The 22529-nt window shown below is 41.4% G+C and overlaps 1 protein-coding gene across 3 annotated transcripts in view; it reads left to right on the plus strand.

Annotated features, from left to right (window-relative positions):
* Positions 1-3: 3 nt before the first annotated feature.
* PDHX (pyruvate dehydrogenase complex component X) overlaps positions 4-22529 on the plus strand; it is a 75244-nt gene continuing 52718 nt past the window's right edge. For 2 of the 3 annotated variants that reach the window (XR_009729678.1, XM_061381113.1), the window contains exon 1: positions 4-212. Coding sequence is in view for 2 of the 3 variants with exons in the window: in XM_061381113.1 (XP_061237097.1) it covers positions 53-212 (160 nt within the window). In the remaining variant the exon portion in view is untranslated. The remainder of the gene's footprint in view (positions 213-22529) is intronic. The other variant, XM_061381112.1, reaches the window with a different exon arrangement.

The raw sequence follows: 22529 nt of genomic DNA on the forward strand, positions 1-22529 counted from the left end.
ATGTCTGGGCGATCAGGCTGCGCTGAGGGCAGCCCAGGAGAAGGCCGGGAAGATGGCGGCCTCCTGGAGGCTAGGCTGTGACCCGCGGCTGCTGCGTTGCCTTCTGGGCTTTGGCAGTCGCAGAAGCCCAGAGCTGGTTAAGGGGGCTGCTAGGTGGTCTGTCGGCCGTGGAGCTAGTTGGAGATGGTTTCACAGTACGCAGTGGCTGCGGGGTGAGTGGCCGGGGCTTGCTCAGCTTCTCTGTACCTGAGCAATGGGCCTGGGACAGTGGCTTTTTGATCGAGGACCTGCATCTGGGTGTGGAGGCGCCCGGAGCTCACCGTTCCCTAATCCTTTTTTCTGGGAGAGGGTCTCCTGACGTGGTCTAGTGCATGCCGCAAGGGGCTTTTTTGGAAGCTAGGAGAACTTGACTCCATTCCTTGGCCGCCTGGCTTCTTCGTGACCTTGCCTTGGAATTTGGGTTCTGAGGCCTGTCTCAGGCCCCTTCCCAGTCATATTTCAGGTGTCTTTAGAGTTGGCTAATTGCCCAAGTTTGCTGACATTCAGACGTCATCGTTAGCTGCTTTTATTCATTCTCCTGACCCGTCTCAGTTAGGAGACCTTCGAGGCCCCTGGGATTGCTCTACGCCAGCACTGGTGAAGGACCCTATTTATAAATGTCTAGACATCATCAGACATAGGTCCGGAAGAATGTTTTAAGCAAAACATGAGCTAGAAAGAGTGAAAATTTAGGAGGGGGATCTTACGAAGGTGTCGACTTAAAGACAGAACGTAAGAGTTGTGAGTTTAAGTTTTATTCGAGGTCTTAACTGAGTTCTATAGCCCGAGAGACAGCCACTCAGCTCTGAGGAACTACTCTGCAGAGGTGGGGGTGGGGAGGTGGGTAAGCCAGATTGCATATGAATTTTTTTGGCTAGGAAATGCATGCAGTCAAGCGTATAGCTTAGCAAAGATTACTGCCGATCATAACAGATATGTCATGTTAATGATTTTAATATTTATTATCTTAGTGTTTTTCTATGGATGGGGAGATGTAAGAATCTAGGGTTATTTAAATTCTTCCTGAGATGTGCTTTGAACTATCCTAGAGCCTGTTTATCCAAAGCAGAGTGCTTCATCTTGAATTCCTCTCAGGTCTCACTGTTGCTGGGCAACTGCAGTGAGTTGTGAATTAACCCTTGTGGAACTGGGTAGTCGTTGAAATTCCTTAAATTTATTATAGAAAGTTGTCATTAAACAAAACACAATTCTCTTGGTATTTAATAGTTTGCAATGTAGTGTGCCAGGCATTATTTTTCTTTACAAAAGGGGCTAGTGCATACTGAGCCTGATGTATGATTATTACCTGCCGATCATTCAGTCCCTCCATACCATGAATTGTAATATAAAAAATTTGGTGTAGGCATTTGCCTACATATTCTGAGCTACTTGCGGCCCAGGGGAAAAAAAAAAATGTTACGTGAAGTTAATGGCATGGTGAGTGTACTGAGACTTGAAGATTTAAGGGAACAATTAAACTTCTTTAGCTTAGTGTTTCATAAAATCCCTCTTGTAGCAGTGGCTTTTTTAAACTGTGTTTTAGCATTCCCTGTCTTCTCTTCCCCCAGTTTGTTAAATAATGAACTTTCCTACAGCTGCCAGAGATTCTTTCTGGGGTGGAACTCAGCAATCTACATTTTACAAACAACCTTTGGTGAATTTTCATGTACAAAACATCAACGTTTGGTGTTTGATGGGCTACACTTTGAGATTTGCTCTCTCAGAAAATCATGGAACGTTAAAAGCTCACTGTTAGGAAATAACTGAGAAAGAATGTTCTTATTAAACAGATCCTTTTGAGAATCTTTGAACATTTTAAACTCTCTACTGAGAAAGGGGGCAAGTGTTGCATACTCAAAAATGTGCATGCCGTTTCAGGGATTTTGCTTAGACCCAACTTGACAGTCCTTATCTGAGGCATCATGACATTTTACCTACCCCCCAACACACTGCGAACAACTTGTCTATCTACTTGAACTTCATCTGTAAAGAATCCTGGGAAAGCTGTGTTAGCTTCCGGGTGCCTCCCTCTTTGATGTATACAGGGCCCACCTCAGTGATCTAGGATTCTTTTCCTATTTCAAGATCAGCTGTTCAGTGGTGGTCCTCAGGTGTTTACCTGGTGAGCCAGTGGTTAAAGGACTTCCCCATGGCTCAGCGGTAAAGAATCCACCTGCAGTGCAGGAGCTGCAAAAGACAGATTTGATCCCTGGGTCTGGAAGATCCTCTGGAGGAGGTCATGGCAACCCATTCCAGTATTCTTGCCTGGAGAATCCCATGGATAGAGGAGCCTAGTGGGCTACAGTCCATAGGGTCACAAAGAGTTGGACCCGACTGAAGCGACTTAGCATCCACACACGCACACTCACCAGTGGTTTAGACCATGCTTCCACTGCACTGGGTGTGGGTTCGATCCCTGGTCAGGGAACTAAGATCCCACATGCTGTGCATTGTGGCCAAAAAATGAATTAAAAAAATGCCAAAGTCATTTAAATTTTTTTGAAAAAAGGTCAGCTGTTTAGCAATTCTAATCTCTTTTTCAACCTTAATTCCCACTTATCATGTAACATAACACATTCACAGGTTCTGGGGTTTGGACATCTTGGGGGTGGTGAGGCACAGGCATTAGTCTGTCTGCACGAAAACTGATTACTGTAAGTTATTGGATAGCTGTAGGTTATTTGGAAATCTTAGATTTTTTTCCTAATGCTAAGTCAGAATTTGTCTCCTGACTTTTCACATACAGGTTTTTGTTTTGCCACGATAAATATACATGACAATCCTTGAACTATTTGCTTTACAGAGCATGGATTATGAGGTGTTTGTTGGTTTTTCTCGAGCTTAGTAGAAATTATAGTTTTGTAAAACTAAACAACTATTTGGTAGTCTATATAGAGTATGAATTTGACACAATTATTGAATTATTTCCTCTTTCACTTAACTGTCAAGGATTTAAAAATCAGTCGGTTGCCAAGTCAGTTGGAGTTTTGGTTTCTTTAAAAGGTGTTTGTTGGTAGTGTATTTATGAACTATAGCAGATGCGGTGTGCTTAGCCCTTCTTAGAATTCCTTATTCACTTCTCACAACCACCTAGTAAAGTTGGCATTATCTGCATTTTTATTGGGCAGAAGAGACTAAGGCTCAGAGAAATTCAGTGGCACTCCCAAAGCCACGCACCTGTACTGGTGATGACCTGAAAAGGAGCCATGTATTTTTTTACTCTGTTTAACAAATCCTTAACTGTTTCATTCTCTGAACTGCAGTGTGTACTGAGAGGGCAGAGACTTACTCACCATACTATTATTGAGTGAAGAAATGAGCCCTAGTTGCAAGGTAGCTGCTAAGAAAGTAGTTGCCCTGCTGAAGGAACAGGTTCTGTGTATTCAGGCACATGACCCATCTAGTCATGCTTCTGGAGATGGAGTCGTGTGTTCTGTATAGGCTTTATCCTTAAAGTATGGGGCGGTAAACAACAGCGGCATGGTTTCAGTAGTGTGTGTAGTGAGCCCAGAGGGGCTAAGTTCAGGATGATAAGGGAGAACATAAGAAGGCTTCCTGGAGGTGGCAGCCCTTCCAGGCTGAAAGAGTAGCAGACATAAAGGCCCAGAGGCTAGCTGTGATATTTACAGAAGTGGCAAAGCATTTGTAAACCATTTTTCATCACACCCTAGGCATTTAACTTTGAAGAGTTTCCATTGCTGCCCTTTCAGAGAAAATGGCTTAGTTTGGAATTAATTAATAATTAATAAGATGTTAATGTTGTTGGTTTTAAGTTGTCTCTGAGGAATAACACGTTGAATGTAAAATAACATGAGAGGAGGAAAATAAATGAGCTTCAGTCTTTGTAGTGCTTTGCCCAATATCTGACTATGGGCCTTGTATATATAGATGTTAAATAAACATATCTGGGGAAGCTAAAAATCTCGGAAGTTATATTAAAAAAAAAACAGCTCTACCGTATTGCACATTTGCAGCTAGTGAACCAGTCTGTGTCATTTTAGGAGAAAATTAAATTTGTTGACAACATTTAAAAACTAGGAACTTCAGATAAACATTCTAAATTTTTGTCTTCCTTTGAAAATTTTAAGTTAGGACCTATATGGTGACAGACGATTGAGACTGAGTAATGACTGTTCTCTTCAGGTAGGAAATTACATACTTTGTAGTTGACCATTTTCTCTTCTCTGTTACCTCTCAGCCAGCAAGACTGAATGTCCTTTGAAATTTGTCATCACCTCCAGGTGTTGTTCTTTTCTTGTACTCTTATCTCTGTGGAAAGCAGAAAACGAGAGATAGGTTATGAAAAATGGGAGAGAGCAGTGTGTGTGTGTGTGTATAAAGGAGGAAATTTATTATAGATTTAATATGAAAGTGAAGCATGATTGGAGCTGAAGAAAGTAGTAGTAGTTAGTAGTATAGTCGCTAAATCGTGTCTGACTCTTGCGACCCCTTGGACTGTAGCCTGCCAGGCTCCTCTGTCTGTGGGATTCTCCAGGCATGAATACTGGAATGGGTTGCCATTTCCTTCTCTAGGGGATCTTCCCAACCCAGGAATCGAACCCGGGTCTCCTGTGTTGCAGGCAGATTGTTTACCAACTGAGCTGAGGGAAGCCCAAGGTACTGATAACCCACTTCTTTCTTCTGTTTCCTCTAAGCATCTGAGTTTTTGATGGTGATTCTATAACAAGGAGAGGACTTCTTTGTTAAGAGTCAGTGGTGTGGCATGTTGACCTATAATAGACTACCAGACATTTCTTGAGCAAAGATGGGTTTATTCGGGATCTGCGGAGAAGAGCAGTTTGGAGTCTGCAACCATGGGGAGCCACATACTAATCCCCACAAGCTCAGGAAGGAGAACACTTAATACAGAGGGGCAGAGGAAAGTGGGAGGCTACAGTAAGCAAAGAGTCCACGGCTTTTCATTGGCTGAGTCCTCGCCAGGAAAGAAGAGGAATCAGTCTTCTTCCTTTTGGGCTTTGCAGTTATCACAGGGTTGACGTCCCCCTTCTGGTCTCTCAGCTCTATTTCACTGAAGTTTCTGTTTATTAATTTTTACAGTTATTTTTGCCAAAGCATAAATACTGTTTTAGGCCTGGCTCTAATTAAATCTTTCTACACTGATATTGATGAGACTGTTAACTGTTCTTTGAGTTCTTTAAGCATGGAAACAGAAACATACAAACTTGCTGAAATAAAGATAGGATAAAAGTAGGATATCTTAGAAGGGTACACCACCAGAGTGGCTGGGCCATATCCGTTTCTTGTAGGGCTCCCATTGTCTGCTCTCTTTCTCTGATTTACGTTGGTTTTCTCCTCAGACTTCCCAATCTACTTACTCGTGGTTTTTCTTTTTCTATCATGTCAGCTTGCCTTGCCTTAATGCTGATGCAGGTCCTTACATCTGTTGCTCTTTCAGTTTAGTTCAAGCACACACCACCATTTTTGTGATCTAATTCCAGATTCCCTGGGCAGAGAAGCTGATGACCCAATGTAGGTCAGTTGTATAGAACACAGGGTTGATTCCTTCAAAGACTGCAGTTTGGACATTTCCTTTAAAAGGGAAGTGTGAGTTGGGAATCAATGATGTCTGTTATTCTGACCACTTGATTAGAGTAGAGTAGTGAAGTCCTTCATTTTAATTGTTTTGGGGTTAAGTATTGACTAGAGAAAATGGATGGTCAATTAAACAAGGCAGAATAGGCTACTCAGTAGTTGAGATCTGTGGTCATCTAATGGAAATAGAAGGGATGAATGAGATCTTAGTAGAAGCAGCAGCAGGAGAATCTGGTAAGATTTGGATTATCAGAAAGTACTTAGTACGCATTGCTTTAAAACTTTAAATTCACGATATTAAAGTGGGATATTCCAAGGAGCCATTACATACTGAACCGGGCTTCATTTTAGACTCTTTCGAACTTCCCTGGTGGTTTGGTGGTTAACGCTCTGCACACCAATGCAGGGAGCACAGGTTCGATCCCTGGTTGGAGAACTAGGATCCTACAGGCCACACAGTGCGGCCTGAAAAAAAAAAAGATTCTTTACCTCTGTCACTTCTAATCATAAGACCCATGCAAAGGTTAGTTGTGTTTTATGGGTGAAGAGATAGTCTGTGAGGTTTAGTGGTTTGTCCAAGGTTAGTAAGTGAATGACTGCTTTGGAACTATGCACGTGATAATATACAGAGGAAGAAAAGAGGTCCTTGCTTTTGGATATCTTGGAGTAGACTGCCTTTGACTAATCATGAAGTTGGGAACTGAATATTTGTGTCCTCCCCAAATTCATACATTGTAACCTAATGGGCAATAAGAGGGTATTAGGAGGTGGGGGCCTTTGGCAGGGCCTGGGTCAAAGGGAGAGGAGCCCTCATGAATGGGATTTAGTGCCCTTATCAAAGAGACTCCAAAGAGCTGCCTCAACCCTTCCACCATGTGAAGACACCACAAGAAGATGCTCTTTGTGAACCAGAAAGTGGGTCCTCATCAGCCACCATACCAAATTGGCCAGCATCATGATCTTGGACTCTCCAGAATCGTGAGAAATAAATGTTGTTTATAAGCCACCAGCCTCAGATATTTTCTCATAGCAGTCCGAATGGACTAGGGCACGGGGCAGTGGGCTCATCAACTCAGGGCACGTGTGCACAAGAAAGGGTTACAGTTGAACAGAATCGGGTCTCTGCCAGCCAGAAAAGAGTTGGGAAAGTGGGTTTGGGAATAATACGTAGCATTTATTGAGAGCTTCAATTCAGTTCAGTTCAGTCGCTCAGTCGTGTCCGACTCTTTGCGACCCCATAAATTGCAGCACGCCAGGCCTCCCTGTCCATCGCTAACTCCCGGAGTTCACTCAAACTCACGGTGATGCCATCCAGCCATCTCATCCTCTGTTGTCCCCTTCTCCTCCTGCCCCCAACCCCTCCCAGCATCAGAGTCTTTTCCAATGATTCAACTTCACATGAGGTGGCCAAAGTACTGGAGTTTCAGCTTCAGCATCATTCCTTCCAAAGAACACCCAGGACTGATCTCCTTTAGAATGGACTGGTTGGCTCTCCTTGCAGTCCAAGGGACTCTCAAGCGTCTCCTCCAACACCACAGTTCAAAAGCATCAATTCTTCGGCGCTCAGCTTTCTTTACAGTCCAACTCTCACATCCATACATGACTACTGGAAAAACTATAGCCTTGACTAGACGGACCTTTGTTGGCAAAGTAATGTCTCTGCTTTTGAATATGCTATCTAAGTTGGTCATAACTTTCCTTCCAAGGAGTAAGCATCTTTTAATTTCATGGCTGCAGTCACCATCTGCAGTGATTTTGGAGCCCAAAAAATTAAAGTCTGACCTGTTTCCACTGTTTCCCCATCTATTTCCTATGAAGTGATGGGACCAGATGCCATGATCTTCGTTTTATGAATGTTGAGTTTTAAGCCAACTTTTTCACTGTCCTCTTCCTGCCATCGGAGAAGGCAATGGCACCCCACTCTAGTACTCTTGCCTGGAAAATCCCATGGATGGAGGAGCCTGGTGGGCTACAGTCCATGGGCTGAGCAGCTTCACTTTCACTTTTCACGTTCATGCATTGGAGAAGGAAATGGCAACCCAATCCAGTGTTCTTGCCTGGAGAATCCCAGGGACGGGGAAGCCTGGTGGGCTGCCATCTATGGGGTCGCACAGAGTCATACATGACTGAAGTGACTTAGCAGCAGCAGCAGCAGCAACAGCACTTTCTGCCATAAGGGTGGTGTCATCTGCATATCTGAGGTTCTTGATATTTCTCCTGGCAGTCTTGATTCCAGCTTGTGCTTCTTCCAGCCCAGCGTTTCTCATGATGTACTCTGCATCTAAGTTAAATAAGCAGGGTGACAGTATACAGCCTTGACGTACTCCTTTTCCTATTTGGAACCAGTCTGTTGTTCTTACCATGTACCATTCCCCTTTCTCAGCCCTTTATGTGAATTCACTCAGTACTTATGACAGCTAATGCTGTGCTCTGGTGATAGAAATCTAGTTTCAACACAGGCTGCCTGACACCAAAGCTGGTTCTTTGCCTAACCACAGCCTTCTTCAGTGCCAAGTAATGACTGTAGACATCAGCAGAACAGTGTCAACATGCTGAAGTTTTGTTCACTTTTACGTTTTAGTGAACACCTGCTTTTTTTTTTTTTATAAGTGAGGCATTTGAGTAATATCTACATTGTGAAATGTTATGTCAGCAACAGTTGTGATGTCTTAAGTTATTTTAAATAACTTAAGATACTAACATTCTAGATTGTGTATAAAGGATATTAGGACCATTCAAGAGTTAAAAAGTATATGTCAGTGTCCTCTGTAAGTTTCGAAGATGACCCACTGTTGAATATATACCTTATTGTTGTCTTGAGCATCAATTTGCCTTTATGACAAAATGTGTAAATCCCCAAATTATTAGTCATATGTTCATTCTTCCACTACATTCTGGAGTGGTGATTTCTTTTTGCCTTTGTTCCAAGATTGCAACTGGGATTCATGTAGAATTTACATTTTCTAGTTTAATACCAGGAAGACCAGTGCTGCAAGCTGAAACCTCTTCTGAAGTGTTTGGTTTATTTCACTCAGGAAATGGTTCTTCGGCCATGCTGACATACCTTCAAATCGTTGGGTGGGTACTAAGTGTATGAAGGAATCAACAGGTTCTGTAAACAAAGTGGAATGTATCATGCCTCTATTTTTTGTACTTGGTAAGCAGTCCATTTACTGTAGCTGGTGGTCTATTAGATATTTTCCTGCAATCACGGTCTTTCTTGTATTAGCAAAACATTTCTAGGGAAGAATTAAGGTTGGTGAATTTATAATTCAGGAGCATTTCTTTGGGAATCTGTTGGCATTGATTTTTTTAGAGGGGCATAAATCTATTTGAAAACTGAAAAACTCTTATCACTTCTTCAGAAAAATGCAAAATTTTGTATGTGATTCCAGGGAACTTGTAGATCTCCCTGTAATTTATCTATAATGCCACCTGGTCTCCAACCTGTTACCATGAACATTTTGGTTATTTCCTATAGAAAATAATTGTGCTGCTTTGCAAGGGTATTTGCCATATCTGAGAACAAGAAAGGTGGCAGGCACGAATATTGGAGTTAGTTGCCATGCCCTCCTCCTGGGCATCTTCATGACCCAGTGATGGAACCCAGGTGCCCCATATTGCAGGCTGATTATTTACTGACTGAGCCCCCACGGAAACCCAAGAACATTGGAGTGGGTAGCCTATCCCTTCTCCAAGGCATCTTCCCAATCCAGGAATCAAACCACGGTCTCCTGCATTGCAGGCAGATTCTTTACCAGCTCAGCTACCAGGAAAGCCCCTCTCTGCTCATACTGTTGGTTCAAATGGAGTGACCTGCCTGTGGTTTGAAATTTTTCTTGCTGCTTAATGCCGCCCTCCTAAAGCTTCTTATACGGGCCTGTCAGGGAGTGGATGACACTCCCAAAATGGGTAATTTGAGTGGAGTTTAATAAGTGACCATTTTTGTGAACTCAGGGTATAGAGATGGCACGGTACTAAAGGGCTTTTTGAGTAAGGTGCTGAGATCACCCTTGGCTTGAAGAGGCATGGACAAGGAGCACTTCCTGAACTGGGAAGTGGGGAGCCTTTGTGATCTCTGATGGAGCTGTGCCCTTCAGTTAAAGGATCCAGCCAGGTCAGGCGACCCCACAAGGAGGGAGCTGAGGAAATAAGCTGACCTCACTCTCCTCTCTCCTTTTCAGTCTCTTTATGCTGCCTGTTGGTGGAACCCAACTGGAGGCCTATTAGTGTAGCCTGTTTAGTAGTGTTGGGGAGGGTTGACGAGTAGATCTGTAAGGGCAGATGGGGGACACCTTGCAGGCCCACCTGACTTACACCCATTAGTCATTACACTTTACACCTCAGGTTTAACACTGATGCCATCAAGTACTGGCTCATGTGTATGTGTATGGCAGGTCTCATGCTAAGAGGGGAAGAGAGTGAGTGTAGATTTTACACTTGGAAGAACCAAACGAGGTTTCCTTGGACCTGTTTCCCTGGGCCAATGCTTTGCCAAAAGCAAGCACAGGCTCTTCATAACTGACCTGATTTTTAATAGGATTTTTCTGTCTACATTTGAATAGCTAAATAGGAATCAAGGCTATGTAGGCTTTTAGGGTACTTTTTATAGAAGAAGAATGTTGTTTTTGGAGCAGAGGCATTTAATTTGGATTTCTGTTTTTTTTTTTTTTTTTTTTTTTAACTGATACTCCTAAATCAAGTCATCCTTGATTCCTGACTTTCCCATGCCACATCTCAACTACCAGAAATTCTCATTGGCTCCACCTTTTACATGTAATCTGCCCACTCCTCACCACTTGTTCCACCAACTAGCCTGGCCAGGCTACCACCACCTCTATTCCGGTTTATTGCAGGGGTGTCCCAGTAGATGTCCCCGCCACACCCTTGGCCCGGTACAGACTGTTCTCCCTGCAGCTTTCAGAGTGTCACTTTTAAATTAGAAACCAGATCATGTTACTCTTCTGCTGAAAACCCTCCAAGAGCTTCTCATTAATCTCAGAAGAAAATCTGAAGTCCTGACTGTGGCTTACAAGGCCCAGTATGATACAAACCCTCCACCTCTATGACTTGAGCTCTGACCGTGCCTCTCCTCACACTGAGTCCGCTCTAGCACCCCGGCTCCCTTGGTGAACTCTGAACATACCAAGTATGCTGTCAGCTCATTCTCGTGCTTGCGCTTTCCAGAAGGCCCTTCCATCAGAGATTTGCATGGCTTCCTCCATTTAGTTCTGCTCACTTTGTCAGAGGAAGGCTTCTCTGATGAACCAGGAAAATAGTCCTCCTCTGCAACTGGGTCCCCTTACCTTCCTTACTTTTCTTAAAAGGATCTGGTCCTTTACATGCCTTTTCAGTCTCAGGACAAGTATTCTAAGTCAGTAAAGGAGAACAGGTAACACGCTCATGGATATCTTCACTTTGTATTTAAAATCCCGTTATTTTCGCTTTATAGTTGTGTGCCGGGGACCAGCCCCGGCTGATCCAGGGAATTCGAAGCGGGGACGGCGTTGGCGAGGATCAGGAAACAACTGCTTAATTAAACGTTTATTAAGGATATAAAGAGTGGTGAAATAAGGATAGCTCAGCGAAGAAATTCAGTGAAGAAAAGAGGCTGAATAAAATTCCAAAGCAGGGAATTTACGTCACCTACGAAGGCCGCAGGCGTCCTCCCGTTCTCCCGAAGGAGAGGAGACACTAAGGCCTCCCCGGTCAGATCTTAGAAGCCCAGGCAAAATTAGTAGGCTTGACGAGCTTCCCTGCCTCAGAGGAAAAGTTCAGCTAGAAGGTGAAAGAAAGAACGACATGGGGAGACCAAATTCCGGTGAACAAAAGGACATACTTTATTTTCCAAAGCAGTTTTATACCTTAAGTTGTGCATAGAGGCTAATGGGGGAAGGGGTAGAGGCATGCAAAGACAGCAGTTCCTGATCCTTATCGAAGTCAGGCTTTCAAACTTATCATATGCAAAAGTTTAGGTGATTTACATCATCTTCTGGCCAGGAAGCCTGTTAACATTTTAAGAAACTTATTTTTCTCTAAAGGTGATTATTCTAAAGTCAGGCGCCAGCCTCCAAAAAGCATTGGAGAAAGTTGCATTCCTATAGGGCAAAGGTGAGGTGGGCTCAATCAAGAAAAGAATTAACTCAAGGGTCCAAGATTACAAACATTGAGGCAACTGCTTACATTTCTATACACCCATTATATCAATCAATACTCCGCCAAGGACACAGTAGGTACGGGATATGGAGACTTAGCAGCAAACATTGGCCCAACAAGTGAAAAACCCTTCACCAATACAATTTCTAATCAATCTTTTAACTACTCAAAGGAATCTGTGTTTAGACAGTTTAGAACATCTCCTGCCTCTCACAGTTGGGAGGCTCTGAACAATCACATGTTGCCGGAAAAAACCTATTCAGGCAGGCTAGAGGACTTCCAAAGGAGTTTGTAGGTTGAAACACTGTCACACCCAAGAATTATTAACTGGAGCTGTAAGCTAACTCTTTTTCAGAGAGAGGTAGTGGGGGACAGCCCCCCGTAAAGTCAGAGGTGTAGGTGACAGCACAAAGCAGAAAGTAGGCAGACTCTGGTTTGGGGGGTAGATTGCTCGAGAATTTCCAGGGAGACTCCTGAGGCTTGATCCCGCCTTTGCGTATGTCAAGCCTCCTTCCTCATGACCTTTGCCACGGGCGGAGCTCGCTCCCCACAGTTGTGACCATCTCAAAGCACGTGCAGTTTTTCTTTTCTTTTTTGTCACTTATATCCTTGTGGACATAGCTATGCCTATGGCACTGCAAGCAAGTTCAATATTTTTATTGTGTTTATTTCTTTTACTCAAAATATTTTCATGCCTTTTCATTGCTGTTTATGGAATGTCAACCGCATTAGCCACGTAGTAAAGTGTACTGGGAGGTACTGGGGAATGTCAACCGCATTAGCCACGTAGTAAAGTTTACTGGGAGGTACTGGGGAATGTCAACCGCATTAGCCACGTAGTAAAGTGTACCGGGAGTTACTGGGGAATGTCAACCGCATTAGCCACGTAGTAAAGTGTACTGGGAGGTACTGGGGAATGTCAACCGCATTAGCCACGTCATAAAGTGTACCGGGAGGCACTGCAGCTACGCACTATTAGGTAGTAGTCCCAGCGTACTTTTTTGAACTTCCTTGACTGACTTTGCGTTTTCATTACATCCTACTCTTTAGCCAAACAAAGCTGTTTCCTTCCTCTTCATTTGCATATGATGTTTCCCTATCCTGGAATCTCTCTGTTGGTCCCTCACCATGTTTTATTTGCCTGGCAGATATTTTTAAATTAAATGTTATTTTTTAATTGTAAAAATATATATAAAATTTACTATTTTAACTATTTTTAAATGTATAGTTCCAGGACATTGAGAGCGTTCACACTGTTGCATGGCCATTACTGTGGTCTCCAAACCTTTTCATCATCCCAAACTGAAACTCTGTATCCACTAAACAGTAACTCCCCACTCCCTCTCCACTCAGCCCTTGGCAACCACTGTTCTACCTCCTCTCTGAATTTGCCTGTTCTAGGTAGGTACCTCATTAAAAATGGAGTCATAAAATATTTGTCTTTTTGTGTCTGGCTTATTTCACTTAGTATAATGTCTCCCAGTTTCATCCATGTTATTGCAGGTATCTGAGTTTCATCCGTTTTGGAGGCCTAATCACATTTTATTGGCTGTATATACCACATTTTGTTTATCCATTCACGTGTCAATGGACACTCGGGTGGTTTGCACTTTCTGGCCACTGTGAACAGTGCTGCTATGAACATGCTTGTGCAAACGCCTGTTCTGGGTCCTGCTTTCATTTCTTTTGGGTATATCGCCAGAAGTGAGATTGCCTCATCAAATAAATGATCATTCAGTGTTTAATGCTTTGAGGAACCATTGGGTGGTTTTTACACAGAAATTGCATTGTTTTACTTGTTTTGCTTTCCCTCCGGTAGTGCACAAGGGCTCTTAATTTCTCCACATCTTGCCAACACTTGTTTTCTGTGTTTTTGATAATAGCCATTCTAATGAAGATGAAGCGGGACTAGCACACAAATCAAGATTTCCTTTCCTGATCAGCTAGAGTCTCGTCTCAGCCCTTTGGCATTCTGACAGCACGGTTATCTACTACCCTCTGGTGCTTGCATGTTTGTCTTGACGTCCCATTTAAACTAAAATCCTTTGAGGTCAGGATTCTGGTCTGTGGGTTGAGGACTAGGACAGCAGGAGCTCTGTAAGCATTTGTTGAGTGCCTCGTTTGTCCTTTCGCTTTAGTAGGCAGTATTATGACAACCTACTACGGGAGAAGGCAATGGCACCCCACTCCAGTACTCTTGCCTGGAAAATCCCATGGACAGAGGAGCCTGGTAGGCTGCAGTCCATGAGGTCACTAAGAGTCGGGCACGACTGAGCAACTTCACTTTGACTTTTCACTTTCATACATTGGAGAAGGAAATGGTAACCCACTCCAGTGTTCTTGCCTGGAGAATCCCAAGGACAGGGGAGCCTGGTGGGCCACCGTCTATGGAGTAGTACAGAGTCGGACACAACTGAAATGACTTAACAGCAGCAGCATTATGACAGCACCACAGGAGGCACATTTGCCAATAGCATTAATGAGAATTAGGTTTTCAAATGTGCAGTACAGTTAAAGAGTTCGAGTTAGTGTACTTCAGCAATGAGGACAAGGCTGGATAAAGTAAAGAGTAGAAAGGGAACCTTCAAGTTTAGGTTGGGAAGGTGAGAGGAACCTGTGAATCTGTCTCCCTAACTGAATTGTGAAGTAAGATATTGTCATGTGTGTGTGGGTGGGCGGGGGTCACTTCAGTCAATGTCCAACTCTTTACGACCCTATGGACTGTAGACCACCAGGCTCCTCTGTCCATGGGACTCTCCAGGCAAGAATACTGGAGTGGGTTGCCATGCCCTCCTCCAGGGGATCTTCCCAACCCAGAGATCAAACCCATGGCTCTTGTGTCTCTGCATTGGCAGGCAGATTCTTTACCACTAACCAACTATGAAGCCCAGGAGATCATCATATATCTAGCCAACTACATGCCTTCAGAGTTCATCCTCTTAACCATCTCTGTGCTGCCTGTTAACTGCTAACATTTTTTGAGACTTAACTTTTTGCCAGGCCGCACTGTAGTGACTTGACATGTGTAACCTCATTTAGACCTATTTTATTAAATAATAGCTTCTTTTAACACAGTAGTGCATGTGTATAGTTTAAATAGGCAAATGGTACTAAAAGGCTTATGCCAACACAGTGGATCTCTGACCCATCTTTTCCTACTCTCCCAGCCATCTTCCTCCTTAGAAGCAACAAGTTTTGTCTGCTAACTGTCCTGTGGCATTTGCTCATCTCTCTATGTTATGTATTATCTATGGATGACTTCTGATCAGTCATCCCCCTGTTTTCTCTCTCCCATTCTCCCAATGTAGTTATTTTTCAATTCTTAATTAAATCTATATTTAGTGTTGACACCAACCAAGTATGCTTAACTGAGAATTGTCATGTATCATCCCATATTACGACTGTAACCTTTCTTACTTGGCTAGCGTGTGAGACGAGTGCAATTGTGCGGTAGTTGGAGCATTCTTTGGCATTGCTTTTCTTTGGGATTGGAATGAAAACTAACCTTTTCCAGGTACTCTTTCTGCCCCCTTCTGATGGCTATGTCAGAAGCTTTCTCTATCTCCTTTATACTTTAATAAAACTTTATTACACACACACACAAAAAAACAAAACTAACCTTTTCCAGCCCTGTGATCACTGCTGAGTTTTCCAAATTTGCTTCCATATTGAGTATAGCACTTTCACAGCATCATCTTTTAGGATTTGAAATAGCTCATCTGGAATTCCATCACCTCCACTAACTTTGTAGTGATGCTTCCTAAGGCCCACTTGACTTCGCATTCCAGGATGTCTGGCTCAAGGTGAGTGATCACATCATTGTGGTTATCTGGGTCATGAAGATCTTTTTTGTATAGTTCTTCTGTGTATTCTTGCCACCTCTTCTTAATACCTTCTGCCTTTTGTTAGGTCCATACCATTTCTGTCCTTTATTGTGCCCCTCTGTGCATGAAATGTTCCCTTGGTATCTCTAATTTTCTTGAAGAGATCTCTAGTCTTTCCCATTCTATTGGTTTTCCTCTATTTCTTTGCATTGATCTCTGAGGAAGGCTTTCTTATCTCTCCTTGCTATTCTTTGGAACTCTCCTTTCAAATGGGTGTGTCTTTCCTTTTCTCCTTTGCCTTTAGCTTCTCTTCTTTTCTCAGCTATTTGTAAGGTTTCCTCAGACCAGTTTGCCTTTTTGCATTTCTTTTTCTTGGGGTTGTTCTTGATCACTGCCTCTTGTACAATGTCATGAAACTCCTCCTTCCATAGTTCTTCAGACACTCTGTCTATCATATCTAATCCCTTGAATCTATTTGTCATTTCCAGTGTATAATCATAGGGATTTGATTTAGGTCATACCTGAATGGTCTAGTGGTTTTCCCTACTTTGTTCAACATGAGTCTGAATTTGGCAATACGGAGTTCATGATCTGAGCCACAGTCAGCTCCCAGTCTTGTTTTCGCTGACTATATAGAGCTTCACCATCTTTGGCTGCAAAGAATATAATCAATCTGATTTCAGTATTGACCATCTGGTGATGTCCATGTATAGAGACTTCTCTTGTGTTGTTGGAAGAAGGTGTTTGCTATGACCAGTGCGTTCTCTTGGCAAAACTGTTAGCCTTCGAGCTGCTTCGTTTTGTACTCCAAGGCCAAATTTACCTGTTACTCCAGGTATCTCTTGACCTCCTACTTTTGCATTGACTCCTCTATAATGAAAAGGGCATCTTTTTTGGGTGTTAGTTCTAGAAGGTCTTGTAGGTCTTCATAGAACTGTTCAGCTTCTTGCATTCCTGGTTGGAGTTATTGCAATGCTATTCAATAGCTATTGAGCTATTTCAGTGGGGCTATTCAATAGCTATTGACCTGTTTCAGTGCTAGCAAAGTAATGCTCAAAATTCTCCAAGCCAGGCTTCAACAGTACATGAACTGTGAACTTCCAGATGTTCAAGCTGGATTTAGAAAAAGCAGGGGAACCAGAGATCAAATTCCCAACATCCATTGGGTCATCGAAAAAGCAAGAGTTCCAGAAAAACATCTACTTCTGGTTTATTGACTATGCCAAAGCCTTTGGCTGAGTGGATCACAACAAACTGGAAAATTCTTAAAGAGATGGGAATACTAGACCACCTGACCTGCCTCCTGAGAAATCTGTATGCAGGTCCAGAAACAACAGCTAGAACTGGACATGGAAGAACAGACTGGTTCCAAATCAGGGAAGGAGTACATAAAGGTTGTATATTGTCACCCTGCTTATATAACTTATATGCAGAGTACATCATGCACAATGCTGGGCCGGATAAAGCACAAGCTGGAATCAAGGTTGCTGGGAGAAATATCAATAACCTCAGATATGTAGATGACACCACCCTTACAGCAGAAAGTGAAGAGGAACTAAAGAACCTCTTGATGAACGTGAAAGAGGAGAGTGAAAAAGTTGGCTTAAAACTCAACATTCAGAAAACTAAGATCATGGCATCCAGTCCCATCACTTCATGGGAATAGATGGGGAAAGAGTGGAAATAGTGAGAGATTTTACTTTCTTGTGCTCCAAAATCACTGCAGATGGTGACTGCAGCCCTGAAACTTAAAGATGCTTGTTCCTTGGAAGAAAAGCTATGACTAACCTAGACAGCATATTAAAAAGCAGAGACATTACTTTGCCAACAAAGGTCTGTCTAGTCAAAGCTGTGGTTTTTCCAGTAGTCATGTGCGGATGTGAGAATTGGACTATAAAGAAAGCTGAACACCGAAGAATTGATGCTTTTGAACTGTGGTGTTGGAGAAGACTCTTGAGAGTCCCTTGGACTGCAAGGAGATCCAACCAGTCAATCCTAAAGGAAGTCAGTCCTGAATATTCATTGGAAGGATTGATGCTGAAGCTGAAACTCCAATACTTTGGCCACCTGATGTGAAGAACTGACTCATTTGAAAAGACCTTGATGCTGGGAAAGATTGAAGGCAGGAAGAGAAGGGGACGACAGAGGATGAGATGGTTAGATGGCATCACTAACTCAATGGATATGAGTTTGCGTGCGCTCTGGGAGTTGGTGATGGACAGGGAGGCCTGGCGTGCTGCATTCCATGGGGTCGCAAAGAGTTGGGCACTACTGAGCTACTGAACTCAACTGACCTTTTCTGCTTTTTTAAAATATCTTTCCCTTTAAACTTTTTTCTTTAGTTTTTGTGTTTAACTTGCCTATTTATCCCACACCATCTAATACTTACTTAGCACAGTTTCTGGTATTGTCAGTCACATCAGCCGATTTCTCAGTTAATGTACTTTTGTAGTTTCTGTATTTCTCTAGGTGTGTAGGTTCAACCTGTCTCCCAAAGGTCTTGTCTTTTACCTCTACAGAGGAGACAACCTCCAGTCTTCTGTTGAAGGATGGTGGTGTTACTCAGCACTTAAATAGCATTCACCCAAGTCTTCAAAGGGCCAGTATTTGCAAAGGTCTCAGTACTGCCAGTTCTTGGACCTTTGGGAAATTCTCATATAAACCAGGTTGATTATCTCAGGTTTTTCCACTTCTGGTTTAGCATTCAGCTTTCTTAGACTTTCTTAGTCAATCATTTGTCTTACTATCTACGTTATTCACTTTTCTGCTTCCAGAAGTGTTGTTCTACTGTTATTTCTTTTCTCCCTGTTCTTGTGAGTTTATGTCTAAAAGTAACAAGAAACAAAGAAACAAAAAGCATATATAATAAAGCCATCAACTAGAGACAGGTACTGTTGTCATTTTGGAGTAAATCCTTTCGGTCTTTGTGTACATACAAACTAAGTAGGTAGAAATTGGATTATGCCGTGTGGGTGTGTGGGTGTGTGGGTGTGTGGGTGTGTGGGTGTGTGCAGTAGCTAAGTTGTATCCGAGTCTTTGCAACCCCATGGGCTGCCGCTCTGCTTCCCTGTCCTTTACTTAGGCCATGTATACTGTTTGAGGGACATCTTTCATGATGTATGTTACTTTAAATACTATATTCAGACAAACTATTATGCATATGTTTTCTGTTGTTGCTCATTGACATTTTCAATCTATTCTTATATCAAAATAGGTATTTGAACAAAGACCGGTGTGACATCTTTACCTTTCTTTATTCAGTACTGCAGTGTTAATATTACTTTGTGCCCTGGTACTGATTTTGAAATTCCTTGTACTTCATATGGCCTTTTTTCATCCAGCCTGCAGGTGGCAGAATTGCTTTATCTAAGCAGAAAATTTAAAGGTCAATTTTATTTAATGAGTTCTTGTGTTAGAAAGAGAAGTGATTAAATGAAAAGCTTTCTCTCTATTAGGAAATAAGCAAATTAAAGAACAGAGAGCTGTGCTAATAAAGTTCTGGGTAATTTATTTCTTCGATTTGTCTATCCTCACTTCATGATTTCTGTGTTTGGATTATAGTCGCATTATGGAACAGAGCATGACCCTATGTAAATTGTGGAATGTCCTTAATTGTTAGAGTAATGGAGCTTAGATCTGCTTCATATTAGCCACCAAGCTATTTGTTCTGCCTTTGTATTTTAAGAGTTTGCTTATATTAATCTTTTTTTTTTTTTTAATCTAGAGACCTTTTAGAATTGTTGTGTAGATCTTCAATTTAAAACTTTTTAAATAGGTTTTGCTGATCTATGAGTGTTTTAAAATTAAAGACATGCTTTAGAGAATAAGAAATTAAATTAATGCACTATATTTGCAGTTGAAAACTGAATTATGCTTTAGAAAGATCAGAACATCAGATGTGAAGAAATTAGGAATTGTTTAGAAAAACTGCTATAGATTCAGTGAGTGAGTGATTGCTCATATGCTCAAATGCCTGATGAAGAAGGTAAAGCAGCAATATACTAAGGAAAAACGTATTCTAAAAATATAAAATATATGCTAAAAAATGACAGTGCCATTCTGTTGAGGCAGAATATGAGATTAAAACAGTTGTGATGGATTGATGAGACTCTAAAATCAGTATATTTAAATGTAAACTGGAAATGTACATTACTTTAGTTACCTTAAAATATTTTAAATATTGTCTTTAACTGCTACAGCAGGGCAGACTTATCAGCCAATAGATATACTTTTTAGCTTGATAAAAAGAAAACACTAAAATGACTACAAGAGGGTTAAAGTCTTAACACAATATGGGGTATTTTTTGAGTACTAAGTGAAGTAACCTGTATGATCAGGGAAATAAAAAGCCACATTTCCTTTATTATAGTAATATGAATATGAATAGGAACTATAGTTGGTGCCCATTTCAAGGCCTCCTCAGTTTGCTAGGAGAAAGATAGAATGTACTGCTTATTGAAATGAGAAGGGAAGTGATATATAACTTCTAATGGAATTAAGCAATGTTATGTACAGGTTAAAATTCAAGGAGTCTAGAAAAGCCCATACTATCTTCAAAAGAATTGACGGCAGCCATCAGATATTACTTATGTGCAGCCCTTCATTCAAAACTGGTATTATGATTATGTAATTACCTTCGCACTGAAAAAAATATATTTGGAAAAGATGTGTATAGTCTTCAGGGAGAACGAGGATATACCAGAATGAAATATTCATTTTCATTAATAAATTAATACTTCCTTTTAAAAATGATTTTCTAGCATGAGAGTCTGAGGATAGATTGGTCAGATTAATCAGAAAACACATTCCCCATTTTACTCTCCATAAGTCAGTATAATCAATCAGGAGATAGTACTGAATAATGGAAATGTCCAGAATGTCTTTGTTTTTTTGTCACCTTCATTTCAGAGAAGGATAATGATCTATTACAGAATTTTTATGTTTTATTGTCATTATTCAGAGAAGCAATTCCAGTTCACCCATGAAGGGTGGCTATATGAGGAATGACGTTTTTATTTTTAAAATATGAAAATTGTTGTGGTTCTTGATGTGGGAATTCATAAAATAATGTGAAATTTTCATAGTAAAGTACTTAATGTCAGAAATAATGGAAAATGTGATAGTCTCATAGGTGAGAGATTATAATAGGAGAGAATCGTAAAATAAATATTACTTGTATCATGGCACCTAGAACCAAGGTATAAAAATATTGAAGAGAGACTTTGTTTTGAGAAAATCCAATTTGTGTTTGTCATACATCAGAATCTGGACATAGAATCATTGCAGCTCATTTAGTTTGCCTCCTTGTAGTGAAACTATGTACATGGTTGTGAAGTATTCCATCTCATAATGTCAGGCTTGAACTTTTAATAGGGATTGTTAGGCTATTTGATTAGACACATGAAGAATACTCACATTTGAATTTCTGAGTGAATAGGCTATAAATAACCGATGACTAATTAATTGATGGTCCATATTGGTAAGGATCATCAATTATTGATGAGTGGTAATAGAGTGTAGGAGAGTACAGCCTTGGGAGTTAGGCAGAATTCAGATCCCTCAATCAGGGGCTATATTTTTCTCATATATGAAATGGGTGTGTTGACTTAGAATTTGGCTTGGGCTCTATCACTGTTGGGGTATTATTGAGAGTGATGATTCTACATTTGTATCCTTATAGTTTAGTACCAGTTGAGAAAGAGGCAAAAAGTCAGTCGGGTGGAAATCAGAGTAACAGTTTTAACGCTGATGATTTTGTTCAGTTGGAAAATGTGACTTAAGTCTGTGGCCTTCTACAGTTGGACTCCTGAGTACAACCCCTATGTAGACTTTGGCCTTTTGTTTGAGAGAGAGTTTGTGTGTATAAACTACACATCCTGAGTAACTTCCCAGCACCCACTGGGCCTACTGGCAGGAACAGAAGGAGTTGGACTTGCTGTCTGCTGTGAAGGCGGGTCCGTTTATGCCTACTGCATAGAAGAAGGGAAGGGAAAATGCAGGCTCCCTATAGGCAGGCAGGTCTTATAATGAGAAGACAGGCAGGTGTATTTGTTCGGGTCCTTTTCCCAGTCCTTTAGAGGGGAGTGAATGAAAAGTGCAGGGAGGACAGAAGCTTCCTTCCAGGTATTTCAAAGATGGAACTTCTTTACCATGAAGCCATGGGAACTTCCCATTTGAAATTACATAAAAATTATTTGTTTCCCAAAGGAAATGTTTAACTTTATTTAAAATTAGTATTAAATTTCCTTATTTCCAACCCCAAAACATCAATGGGGAGAAAAAGTCCTGTTCTACTCTTTTCCACATTTGAAATATGCTAGATGTGATATGTTTTGCTTTTTTATGTCAGAGAGGTGAATAATCTAAGAAGAGAATAAGTTTTGTAGAGGATTTCAGGGAATGTAGTTTGTTACTGTGGCTGCTGCTAAAGAAGCACCGGAGTGGGTAACTGTTTATTAGTATAACCTTCCCGTAAATTGTAATGTAACAACTGTGTGCTCTGGTCCTGGAAGGTGGAACTCTTGGAAGCACATCTGGCAAATATATGAAATACCTTCTTTTTTGATACTTGACGGAAAAGTAGCCCTGCTTTATTGAGAGGTCACGCTGGCTTGAGTCTGTCTTTTTGGATCCTTAATCGAATTCTGGTATGGAACACAATCTCAGATTAATTTAATTACAGAAGTTCTCTTGCCAGATCATCCACAACAAGGCAGACCTCTCCTTTTCACACTTAGCAGCAAGAACCCATGATTCTTGAATAGTATGTAATGTTAGGTGAAAGTAAAAACATAACCAGTTTTTTGAAGTTTAATCTTGATTATTCTGTTGTAAATCTAATCTTAATTATTGTGTTGTAGGTTATCAGAAACCAGTTTATTTTCTTTTTATTTGCCTTTTCCTTTGGTTGTTTTACCTGTAAATATTTTTTTTCTAGTGACAAAAGGGGAAGGAGAA

Source organism: Bos javanicus, chromosome 15 (genome assembly GCF_032452875.1).
Source record: "Bos javanicus breed banteng chromosome 15, ARS-OSU_banteng_1.0, whole genome shotgun sequence".
Lineage (NCBI taxonomy): Eukaryota > Metazoa > Chordata > Mammalia > Artiodactyla > Bovidae > Bos > Bos javanicus.